Raw genomic sequence first — 12,544 nt, 5'->3', positions numbered from 1 at the left:
GGCCCAATGCATTGACACAAGCATTTCAACTAAAAACTATTTCATATAACCTCATCACAGAACAGATACGATTCAAGACCTATTTTCTCAGGTACTCACGTAGTCTCCAGTTTCTTAAACTCAGGAATGGGTTCGGGTTTCTTGCGGAAGATAAACCAGTAGACGAGCAGGCCAGCGATGAGAGTGAAGAGGAAGATGTCTAGGTTACTGAAGAGAGGCTCATTCTCATCCATCAGCTCCGGTTGAGTGGACGACTCAGGCTGTACGTCTGCCATATTTAGGACGAGCACTGCTGGATTGAGAAATATTCACTTTGGTTAGCAGATGTTTTGCTAGACTACTTTAGATGACAGAAAAAATATTAACTGAATATTCATGTATAATAATAATGAAGAAAAATTAGGAAAATGATGTGTCCATGCCTGATGTTCTCATCCTCCGCAACACTTTTTGAGAACAGTTTAAGCACACATACAGAATTTTAATAAAGTTTGATTTTGAGTGACCAAGCACATGGACCAGTTACTTCAAGATGGCTACCAGGTAAGATCATTTTTTTACAGTTAATTTGAAATATTGTCTTGTCAGAATGCTTACACGACATTTTGATTATCATTACCGCAACAGATGCTTATTAAATGTTAATTTAATTAATAGAAGCATAATACTTTGATTTTAAATGCATGTGCAGAATCTCCAAATTATGTTCTTTCAGGTTTGTCATGTCATTTTGAAAATATGTCAGTGTTGATGTTTTGTGACTGTTGCGGTAATGAGATTTTTAAAATTATGTTACAAAAAGTGTTAAATGATAAGTAAAAGTTTTTAAATTAATGTTCTTATTTACTCCAGACTTTGTTTTTCAATGTGGGAAAAAGTACATTTAAGCAATTTTTACATTTTCATGCTTGACATTTTTAAAACCAAGTTTTCGTGAGAATCACCCACTCATCTATGTAACAATAACAGTAAAAAAGTATTAATACAATATCTGAGACATACTCAAAGACAAACACTCTGTGATGGCCAGGGACACGTACAATGAAGCTACTCTTGTTGACTAGTTGCAAAATTTCATATCATCTCATCTGCTGGGCTACCTTCCCACAGGAGTTACAGCCCCGGAATAATAGCCCGATTACAATAAGAGGAAGAAGGAAAGGTTTGATGATATTCTACCTATTTGTGGGGGGAGAAAGAGGATATTAATCCTAAACTTACACCACTTAAGACTTACAGGCACCTGCCCAACTTGCTGTCCCTCAAACATTGTTTTGGGGTGGTTGAACTTGGGGCTCGAGCCCTGGCCTCAGGTTCACGCTCTCAGAAGTTTCAGTGCTCTGGTACAGAGCTCCCTTCGAGGACAGCAAGCAAAGTTTGTTTACCTTCAATCATTAACACCTAAATGTGCAGGTGAACTAGTGAATAGAGGGTATGCATTGACGTCACTTTTCCGCGAGAGCTCGCCCAGTTGAGTGGCAAAACATGTAACAAAATGGCTGGTTTTCATAGCGGCTGCTGGGAAAATGCCAGTAAAACGGACTATTATCAGCTTAAATTAAATTTAGTTGGATTTGATTGCAGAGGTGGACAATACTAAGTTACATTAGTTACATTTTCCAAGCATCTGTGCTTTATTAGGGTGTTTGAATTGGGAAAAATTTACTTCACTACATTATAAAGCATAGAATCATACTGTGTATTCTGTAATATTGCATATTAAAATTTATTTAATACCTAATTACATTAAAATTGTGTACTTTTACTTAAAAGTATGTTACTTAAATATTAAATGTAAAACAAACACGTGTATTTATGAAATGTAATAGAATAAAAATTATGGTAATATGCTTTGGAATGTATGTTTTCCAAAGAAAAACACAAATAAAATACAAATACTTAAAAAATACTTTTAAGTAGAAAGTAAAACCTCTGCTTGATAGTGACGCTAGCAACTTATCAACCCACCTGTGGTCTGTGGACGTTGGCATGAACAATCTATTTATTTCTCATTTTGGTGTTTTTTGGCAGTCTGTAAAAAGATAGCTCAGAATTCTTGTTAATCTGTTAGTAGAGTCTATCGCACAACAGCTGTTTCCCATTTCGACGCGTTTTCACCGTGTTGTCGCCGATGTCACGCTGTACTCAAATGCTGCCGCTCTGTCTTTTGCCACTCAGTGGGTATAACTGCAGTCCCTCTCGCCGTCAGTGATGTCATGTACATACCCTCTATTGTAGTTCTAAACGTAGGTATGGGAGGAGCCTAAACATTTAGGCCTGGCAATCAACATTATGGGCGTATATAAGGCAGCCTTCAGGCCTCCGGGTCCATCCCTCATCTCCTCCTTCACTGCCCTATTTTTCCTCTGTGCTGTTTCTGTTGGAGAGGGTATAACTTGGCGCTCGAGCCCCGTCCTCAGGTTCACAGCTCTGGTGCAGAGCTCCCTTCGAGGACAGCAAACCCATGTTTACCATTAATCATTAAGACCTGAATGCGCAGGCAAACTAGTGACCACGCGAGACTAGGCGAACTAGTGAAAGCGCAATTAATTTTTATTAATTAAAATTTTGTTGAAAAAATGAGAACCGTGTGAGAGAATCGTAATATGATTTTATTTCCCACAGAGAAAAATCACAATTTTTTGCAAGAAACGTGGAGCCCTAATCGTTAGTTGCAATATATTGATTAAATTGACTTTTAAGTTGTCTAAGTCAGTGTTTCCCAATCCTGGTCCTCGGGCACCCCCTCCCAGAAAGTTTTAGATGTCTCCTTATTTAAAACACCTGACTCGACTCATCAGCCTCCTTCCAAAATGGTAAACATGTCTCCTTAACAAGCTGATGAGTTAAATCAGGTGTGTTAAATAAAGAAACATCTAAAACTTTCTGGGAGGGGGTGCCCGAGGACCAGGATTGGGAAACACTGGTCTAAGTGTTACTAGATTTACGGTAGGAAATATCCCAATGTTTTATAATTCTATAAATCTATAATTTTGACCCATAAACTCTAAAACAAATGGTCCTAAAAAGCTCGTAATCATAGGGGATCCATTTTTAGTGCTATATGCACCTATAAGGCACCTATGAAGAACAAACTGGGGGTGGCCACTATAGCACCAGATATGGTTTTATGTATCACAATATGGTTCTTCACAGGTACTACATAGTTGCTATATAGCACTTAAAATGGTTCCTCGAAGATCACGAGCCAATGAGCCACTTGAAGTGCTATTTTAAGTGTTTGTTATTAAGCGTTTTTGGCTTTTGCTAAAAACCTACCTGTGCTACTAGGTTTTGTGGTCCAGGGTCAAATTTTACCAAGTAAAACAGTGTCACATATCTATGCACAACTCAACCCAACATACAGTACAGTGACAGATTGCTTACTGTAGCAATGAAGAGTAATGTGGATTTAATTTAGTTTAGATCAATGAAGTTTTAGTACCCATGAAGATAAGCAACAAACTGATCAAAATAAAGCAACTTTGCATTCAATCATTTTAATCACTGAAGGCCCCCTCCAAAAAATACAACTATGCCATAATTAACATACAATGATGCCAGAGTCCTGATCAGACTCCATATTGCCACCACAGCAACTTCCTATGCCAACCCATGTTTACAGTACAATTCTCTAAAGACTTAAACAGTTACACATTAGGAACACATTTAATGAAAGGTGATGTAAAAGGACACACAGAAACTTACAACATGCAAACATGTCTGTGACTTTACAAAATAAGGAAGATGATAAAATGTCTAAGTTTGCCAAACCCACATGATGTGGTATGTGACCGGTTGCATTAAAATGACTGAGCATATTTTATGCATTCATCATAAGACGAATGCTGTCTTCTTAATCTTAACCATTGAACATGTTTGCTTTGTCAGAGTGACACAAGATATATAAAACTGACATCACACAGCAAGCCATCAACCTGGTAACAGAAATCTCTTGATAAAACGATTGTATTGAACAGAACACCAGGCATTCTTGAGAGGCGATGCTATATTAAAGTTTATAATAAAGCTATATTATATTAAACTAATGCGGATCTTCATATTTTTTTTATGTGTTTAATATCTTTGGTATTTCTAATTGCATAAGCACCTCTGTATATTTGATGCCACAGATGATCACACACACATCTTTACATTAACATCACTTTGACTCAAATTACCATAATTAATTTGGCTTAATCACGCACACGCGCAAAGTTAATGTCCGTTAGCATTTTTATACACATTCACCTATAACGTAATTCGCAAAGTGAACACTATAATAGTCAGCATATATGGAATAATAAAAAGTTGTGAAACATATTGTATGTGTGGAGTAACGTATTTGTTTATATGAAACTAAAGAACAAACTAAACACACCGATGCGCTTCCAACTAAATTTCAGCGGCATTTTACCTGCCAACAGATTTGTTATCTAGCGTATTTCGCATCTAATAAAGTTAAGTTTGTTGTTACGCTTAGTATTAAGCTGAAAATATATGTTTAAAACAAGTTTTAGGAAAACTCTTACCTGCTCTCTGGAACACCGACCAGCGATTCACTAGATGCGGAAACCTGACGTCACCGCTCCGTCATACACGCTCGACCAGTCCATTCCTCCGAGAGGGGGCGTCAATATTTGTTGAGTTTATTTGCTTGGGGGAAAATGTCATAAGTATACGTGTGGATTTTTAATAGTTTTAAAGGGAATACAGTGCGTAAATTGTGTAATTATATTTTGCGTTTTTGATATCACAACAAAATCCCAAATATGATTTCAGTGTAAACTCACCTGGTAATGCAGTGGATGAAACTAGAAAGGTTTTATGGAGTTCAACATGTGAAGAGAAACAATCAATCTCAAAGTGCAACGGGTTAAGGGTGATGGTTATGTAATCATGAGGATGGCACAACGTGTCTTTATGTCCATGAATCTATAGTAACCTTTCCTAGTGCTGAACGACAAGTACAGTTTACAAGAAAAAAAATAAATAAATACACAAATGGGTAGAAGAGGTTGAACAGTGTAAATCTTGCAATGATACGATTTAGGTTAAACTGCAAGTACAACTAGTACTACATTTTAGTGAGAGATACTTGGAGCAAAAAGTTGAGTACAATAACTTATTAATACGTCCTTGAATGTATCAGATAACATGATAAATAATATAATTAATTATTATATTATTTATTATGTTATCTGATACATTCAGGACGTATTTCCTTTAAGGGCCAGTTGTTAGAGTTATAATGTTGTTATATAAAAAAAGGTAATAATGTTGTTGCAGTAATTAATGTTGAATGAACAAGGTTGAACTCACTTGTAATGATCATCACATATGTACCGATTTTTATAAGCAATTGCTCTCGCGACGCTTTGATGTCACATCGGTGAGTCTGCGCAGCTCTGCGTGAACTCGAACAGGACTCATTTCTGTTGTTCTCCAGTAAGCCACTCTCTGGTGGGTTTAGAAGTGGGTCGGTAGAGTAAGGTTAGTATTAGATAAGAAAGAATAATAAAACACCCATTTAGATAATAGAAGTCAGAATCATCACGTACGCAAGTCAAATTCGCCATCCAGTACAGTAGGAGGAGATAATGCTCGTGAGGAGTCGGTCGCCATTAAAATCAAAGAAGAAGAAGAAGAAGTCCTCCAGTGGCGCTGTGGCGTAGTTAGATTTTTTTATCACGCTCGAAGAAGATACAGGAACAGTAGTGAAGTATCATTTAAAGCCTAGTAAATTCCAACATGTCGATATTTACACCTACTAACCAAATTAGATTAACTAATGTCGCCGTTGTAAGGATGAAGAAAGGAGGGAAACGATTTGAAATAGCGTGTTATAAAAACAAAGTGATGAGTTGGAGATCTGGCGCTGAGTATGTTTCTGTTGATCTACGCAGTAAGCATGCGGTATCAAAAGCCCTTTAATTGACAGCTGGTATTCGTAGGGCTAGTGTGACGTTATGAAAAGTAAATTAAAAATGCAATATAATATACAAAAACATAGTTCCTGTTTTTTTGTTTGTATATTTTCCTTAAATATAGTGAAAAAGACCTTGATGAAGTACTGCAGACAAACACAGTGTTTGTAAATGTGTCTAAGGGTCAAGTGGCAAAGAAAGATGACCTGTCAGTTGCCTTTGGCACAGAAGACCTAACAGAAATATGCAAACAGGTGAGCCTGTGATAAGATCTTCCTAGTTTGTGTTGTGCTTTTTAAAAATATTTTATTATTTTGTTGGATGACGTCAGTTGAAGAGCAGAGAGTGGAGTAAAGTGGCAAGCATTTCACCTCCACGCTTAAAGCATTTCATAATCACTTTGCCCCGCTCCGGGTTTACCTTTTCCCACTCCTTCCTGCTCCATTCACTTCACTCAATGGAAAAATGTGGACCTAATTAATACTCCACTGTAAATTTCATATATATATATATATCAATTACAAACCCCTATACAAAAAATGCATTCAGTGTAAAATAAATATGCAATACTAGGAGAAAATCATAAACGTGCTTTATTGGACCATAGCAAATATATGCTCAAGCCAATATTTTTTCCCACGAGTCCGCTATGTTAGCGATTATAGTCATTGGGGTGGTGTCTTGGTCAGGGCTTATCCTAGTCCCAAAATAAAATGCATGTTTGAGCTGCCTTAATTTAAAAACACCTTGCACTAACATCTTAACACATATTAATGCCAATGTTTTATCTCAAAATGCACAACAGTATTGTTTTTGTAAGCTTCTTTTGAAACTTCTTAAAGAGGACACACTTTTAATATTTCAAATAAATCTTTGGTGTCCCCAGAGTATATGTGAAGTTTTAGCTCAGGATACCATATAATTTATTATAGCATGTTAAAATTTTAACTTAGTAGATGTGAGCAAAAATGTGCTGTTTTTGGGTGTGTCCTTTAAAATGCAAATGAGTTGATCTTTGCACTAAATGGCAGTGCAGTGGTCGGATAGTGCAGATTAAGGGGCATTATTATCCCCTTCTGACATCACAAGGGGAGCCAAATTTCAATGACCTATTTTTTCACATGCTTGCAGAGTATAGTTTACCAAAACTAAGTTACTAGTTTGTTCTTTAGCACATTTTTTTAGGTTGATGGAAGCACCGGGGATTTATAGCACCTAAACATGGAAAAAGTCAGATTTTCATGGTATGTCCCATTTAAATGTCCTTATATAACTACGGCCTAGTCCTGCATTAATCTAAACCAGGGGTGGGCATCGAGGGCCGCAGTCCTGCAGAGTTTGGCTTCGGCCTTAATCAAACACACCTGAATGTCATTTCCAAACAGTCCTGAAGACTTCAATTAGATTTTTCAGCTGTGTTTGATTGGGGTTGGAGCTGGACTCTGCAGGGCTGTGGCCCTCAGGACCAGGAGTTGCCCACCCCTGATCTAAACCCTGTTCGGAAAACTGCCTCATTATGTTTGAAGTAGGGATACTCCGATCAATCGGCCGATAGTGCTTGCTATGTTTCTCAATGAATTACTGTGAAATGCCGCTACATCCAAAAGCTAGGGGGCGCTCTCGTGCAGAAACTTAAAATGCGCTGTAGATGAAGAACAATACACACGCAGCTATGACACGCAGCCATAGGAAATGGCTTAAGGATATATTTATATTGCTGTTCTTTAAACTTTTTCAGGTATTTTCATGATAATAAAGAATATGTATAATGATTATGTTTGACGAGTGTTGCTTTTTCACATTCATGTTATAAACGATTCAAACTTACAGTGATTTCAGATCGATAAGGACTTACTGACCGAAAGCCGTAGTACATGAAATAGCTGTGAATAAGATCGGATGTCCGATTCAGAATAGTGATTGGCCACGTATTTTAAGTGGAGATCGGCATTGATCGGAGCACCCCTAGTTTAAAGTTAAGTTTAACAGGGTTTGTAAATCGTAAAAGGTCTTAAATGCACATTAAATAGCGCGAGCTTCGTCAGATAGCGTCTACTTCAAAATGCAAAATATACGTTAGCAGCCAATGTTAATCGTTAATGATTTGGGACAAATATGATGTTATTTAATGTTAAACTATGTGAGTGGCGCTGTGTGGCACGATAGGGATTTGAGCAACTTCCTGAGTCACAGATGGGCGGCGCGGACTTCAGAGTGAGAGAAAACCACAACACCCGACTTTAAAAAAACCCGCTCCTAGCACCAAGCAAAATCACGCCTCCACTCCTGCACCCTCACATACTGCTCAGTTTTCAATGACATTTTCACTTATTTCCAGATTTTAGCTAAAGGAGAACTACAGGTATCAGACAAGGAGCGACAGAGTCAGTTGGAGCAGATGTTTCGGGACATTGCAACTATTGTGGCTGAAAAATGTGTAAATCCTGAGACCAAACGTCCCTACACAGTGAGCCTTATAGAGAGAGCGATGAAGGACATTCACTACTCTGTTAAAGCAAACAAAAGCACCAAACAACAGGCAGTGCATGATCATGTGAAAAAGTTTGCTACGCAGTCATTATTCCTAATAGATGTTGCTACATTCATCTCAGACACACTAATAAAGACAATGTCGCCACCTCCAGGCACTCGAGGTTATCAAGCAGCTGAAAGAATCCATTCAGATTCAGAGAGCTCATATGCGGCTACGTTTCGTCCTGCCAGCCAAGGATGGGAAGAGGCTCAAGGAAAAGTTTAAAACATTAATAAAGGTGGTGGAGAGTGAGGATTTTGATGATCAGCTTGAGATGGTGTGTTTTAGAGATGTGTCTTTTAAAAAAAATTTTTTTGTCCTTTGGTATATCTTAGGCTATGTTTACACGACAACAAAAGTTTTACATTTATGAAAAAACGTAAGTTGCAGTGATTTTTGTGTGAGCATATCAGTGAACACCCCTGAACACTCGCTGAGTTAACGTCTTTGTAAACAAAAGTTTAATGCATTTTAGGAAGGATTATAGAGGTGGGAGGTGATACAAGAAACACCCGAAAATTCTCAGGCCAGCACCATATGTCGAAATATCAGTCAAAACCGTTCTATTTCATCATAAACAATCTGAAAACAGGGCTTTAAGTGTAAAATACCCAACTTGTCCTTTAAATGTTTCAGCAGGAAAGAAAATGCTTAACACACTGCAAAAAAATTGCTTTTTTACTTATTGTTTTTGTCTAGTTTTTAGACAAAAAATATCCAATTTAAGCAAATGTGTGCATAAAACAAGCTTTAAAAAACCAGCCAATGGAATAAGAAAAATTTTCTTGAATTAAGTGTTTATGAAAAAAGTAAACTTATTTCAAGAAAATGTTTCTTATTCCATTTTTTTTCTTGTTTTAAGCACAAATTCACTTACATATTATTTATTTATTTTTTTGTCTAAAACCTAGGTCATTTTGCTCATCAAGAAAATACATCTTAATTTAAGATGATTAGATCTTTTTACTGAAAACAAGACAAAAATACTAAGAATATTTTTTCTTAAAAATAATTTTTTGCAGTGGTGAATGATAGGAGAAATGTGATAAGATTATGCATGTATTTGAATAAATGTTATGTTATCCCCTCCCCTTCAGGTGTGTTTGATTGATCCCGGCTGCTTCCGTGAGATCGATGAGCTCATCCGCTGTGAAACTAAAGGGAAAGGAACACTGGAAGTGCTCAGTCTCAAAGATGTGGAGGAAGGAGATGAGCGATTAGAATAAAATCATGATCCTCTCTAACACGACTGATCATTTTCTATTTTATTTATATCACATTTTATTTATATGCCCTGTCTGCATGTACAAACTATTAGCAGTAATATTTCTTCAGCTATTACTTGTTTTAGTAACATTTCTGAAGTAAATGACAGGAAAGTAAACAAGACAAAGGTTTCAGCTTGGTTGCAATAAAGGATTTTAAAAAATAGAAATGGTTTAGATGCATAGGATGAAAAGTAAAATGATAAAGTACAGTATAGCGTATTTTTATATTTATTTTGAATTATAATCATTGCATTTAAATACGAATAGGAGTTTCTCTGTTTGAGTTGTGTGCCAAATAAAATGAAAATAAATACGGATGAAAATAAATAACATAACTAAACTGCAAGGTGTTTATTTTTATGTGTGTGCTTGTGTGTATGATAAAAAAAACTAGCTTTGTAACATTACTTTAGAGCTCGCTTTTCTTCAGCAACATCTTTATGTTTTCCTTCAAAGCCAGAAGGAAATGACTGTTGTGACTTTAAGCAAGGCACCTTACCCTCAATTGCTCTTTAGCTGTCACAGTATATGTCTGCCCACTGCTGGGTGTGTGTGTGTGTACACTAACTTGCATGGGTTAAACAAAGAGGACAAACTAAGAGTATGGGTTACCATATTTGACCTCCACTTGGTTTTTTTTGCTCTCGATGTAAGATTAAAAATGTAGGAATTTATTGTTTACTGTTATTAAACTTTTTCATTTATAAATCTGTTGATTCGTTTTGATTTAATGCTAATACTTTAATATTTTGCATGTAAATCTATCATGACAAACTATACATCATTGGAAGGGTCTAAGAATGTAGTTTTCCTATTTCAAAGCCTTTTAGCAGTAATAATAATTAAAGTAATATTAATTAGTTTTTTTAAAGAGTATGCACCAAACCAACACAAACCTCAATTTTGTGATCATTTTATGTATAAAATATATACTATATTGCATTATTTGTATTTATTACAATAAATTTAAACCGCAATAAAAATGAAATTTTGCACCTCCAGACTTTAAAGCAAGACCAAGAAGGCCAAAAGAATGCCAAAGATATATTCATTTGAAGGTGTACATTACCTTTTCACACACCCCCCCACACACACTCAAAAAAGGGCTGCACCAGGTAAAGGGTTAACTCTTTAATTGCCAAGTTCATAAATTATGTCACTGATTTGGGGAAAATAAACAAAAAATGACTGATTAACAATATAAAAAGTGATTGTGCATTTTATTTTTTACTTTTTATCATAGTCTTGGGCATGTCAAAGATTAGTTACAACATTGGCTTTATTGCATTGTTAGTTTTTTTTTATTTGCCCATGGTGTTTTGTTGAGGTTTTTTTTTTCACTTCAAAGCATTTTCCCAAAATATGTGTCACCAAAAATCATTCCATTTGCTTAAACAGAGAGAAAGTTGTGGCCAAATGAAGACTCAAAAGCACCCCACAGTCCCACAGTGGATGAAAACATCCCCAGCAATACATAAGGGTTAAAAGCTATTGCAATACAATACATTCATATTCTAGCAATGCTCTCCCACATATTTTGGCTGAAACCCGGGAACACTTTGTTCTTCTTCTGAAATCTGAGATCCCTTACAATGACTGTATATTTTAACATGTATATTAAAGCAATGATGGGGTGACCATAACAGTTGTTATACATGTATATTAATTTTGCTAATTACCTCTATTTTCTAATAAGTATGCATTTTCTGTAAAGAAGCTTTGAAACAATGTGCATTGTGAAAAGCACCATACAAATAAATGCGCATTATAATGTGCATTACTATGTCTCAATCCAGTGAGGAGTGTGCTACCATCTTGCTCAAAATCCAGTGTGCAACACTTATCAATCATAATGTGCAGTCCTCTTAAAGGCGGAGTCCACGATGTTTGAAAAACGCTTTGGAAAAGGAGATGGGCCGACTACCAAAACACACTTGTAGCCAATCAGCAGTAAGGAGCGTGTCTACTAACCGACATCCTTGCCGGGTTGCGTATGTGTGGGGCGGGTCTATCAACAGAAGGTCCATTCTATTGGGGTAGGGGCGTGTTTGTTTAGGTGATTTCAAATATCAACATTGGCTTTCAAACATCATGGACTCCGCCTTTAATCGTGCAGTGAATGTCTGTCAATGTAGTTGTTGTGTTTTTATTTATATTGTTACATTTTTTGTTCAAATTGTTTGTACCGCACCTTACACTGAAAAAAAAAGATTCTGTGCCTTAGTAAATTTAACTTACGAGAAATGATTAAATTCTATTAAAAAATGTAAAAAGTAAAAATAACACAAAATTTAAGTAATTCTAAATAAACAAATTACTGAGTAAATTTCACTTAATTTTATCATGTAAAATCCACCCAAATTTGTATTATTTAAAGGAACAGTATGTAGGATTGTGGCAAAAACTGGTATTGCAATCACAAAACTTGTGGCTAAAACTGGTACTGCAATCACACAACTGGTGGACAATACACGAAATGACAACATAAACATCAGTTGAGGGCTGCAACTCCACTTTTTAAATGACAATATCCTGGCCAGACCACTTTTGTGAGTGATATAAGTATTTGAAATGAAAATGATTTCTTAATGTCTAGTGACATATTAGGGCCATTTTATGATTAATTGATATACATTTCTTATATACTGTTCCTTTAAGTAAATATAACTAATTAGGCAGTGGACTTCTACATGCTTTGCATGGGACTGCATTTGGAGAGTAAAATTTGAAATTAAACGCTATTTTCTTGTGTTTTTAACAAAAAAGAAAGACTTGTTAATATGTCAGGTACAATTTTGAATATAATTAATCTGAAA

General features: G+C 36.0%; 2 protein-coding genes across 5 annotated transcripts in view; one reads left to right on the top strand and one right to left on the bottom strand.

Moving 5' to 3' along the window:
* porb (P450 (cytochrome) oxidoreductase b) overlaps positions 1–4,673 on the bottom strand; it is a 38,961-nt gene extending 34,288 nt beyond the window's left edge. Inside the window, exons 1-2 of one of the 4 annotated variants that reach the window (XM_055195708.2) lie at positions 4,533–4,673; positions 100–292 (exon numbers count right to left, since the gene is read on the bottom strand). In XM_055195708.2, coding sequence (XP_055051683.2) covers positions 100–275 — 176 coding nt within the window. In that variant the 5' untranslated portion in view covers positions 276–292; positions 4,533–4,673. Of the gene's footprint in view, positions 1–99; positions 293–1,040; positions 1,165–1,221; positions 1,286–4,532 lie in introns of those variants that run through there. The other 3 variants (XM_055195709.2, XM_055195707.2, XM_055195710.2) reach the window with 3 other exon arrangements.
* A 963-nt stretch (positions 4,674–5,636) lies between these two features.
* Positions 5,637–10,074, top strand: sbds (SBDS ribosome maturation factor). The gene is made up of 5 exons (XM_073862599.1): positions 5,637–5,882; positions 6,055–6,181; positions 8,266–8,466; positions 8,573–8,737; positions 9,558–10,074. The coding sequence occupies exons 1-5, from the start codon at positions 5,752–5,754 to the stop codon at positions 9,684–9,686; spliced, it is 753 nt and encodes a 250-aa protein (XP_073718700.1). The 5' UTR covers positions 5,637–5,751; the 3' UTR covers positions 9,687–10,074.
* Positions 10,075–12,544: the final 2,470 nt, after the last annotated feature.

This window comes from Misgurnus anguillicaudatus, chromosome 24, assembly GCF_027580225.2.
Source record: "Misgurnus anguillicaudatus chromosome 24, ASM2758022v2, whole genome shotgun sequence".
In the NCBI taxonomy this organism is placed as follows: Eukaryota; Metazoa; Chordata; class Actinopteri; order Cypriniformes; family Cobitidae; genus Misgurnus; species Misgurnus anguillicaudatus.
This window is presented reverse-complemented; position numbering and strand designations above follow the sequence as displayed.

Excerpts from the sequence above, each read along its gene's own strand:
- sbds (XM_073862599.1), top strand. The coding sequence starts at position 5,752 with ATGTCGATATTTACACCTACTAACCAAATTAGATTAACTAATGTCGCC. Across the intron at positions 5,883-6,054 it reads AGTTGGAGATCTGGCGCTGA|AAAAGACCTTGATGAAGTAC; the intron begins GTATGTTTCTGT and ends TAAATATAGTGA. Across the intron at positions 8,738-9,557 it reads TTGATGATCAGCTTGAGATG|GTGTGTTTGATTGATCCCGG; the intron begins GTGTGTTTTAGA and ends CCTCCCCTTCAG.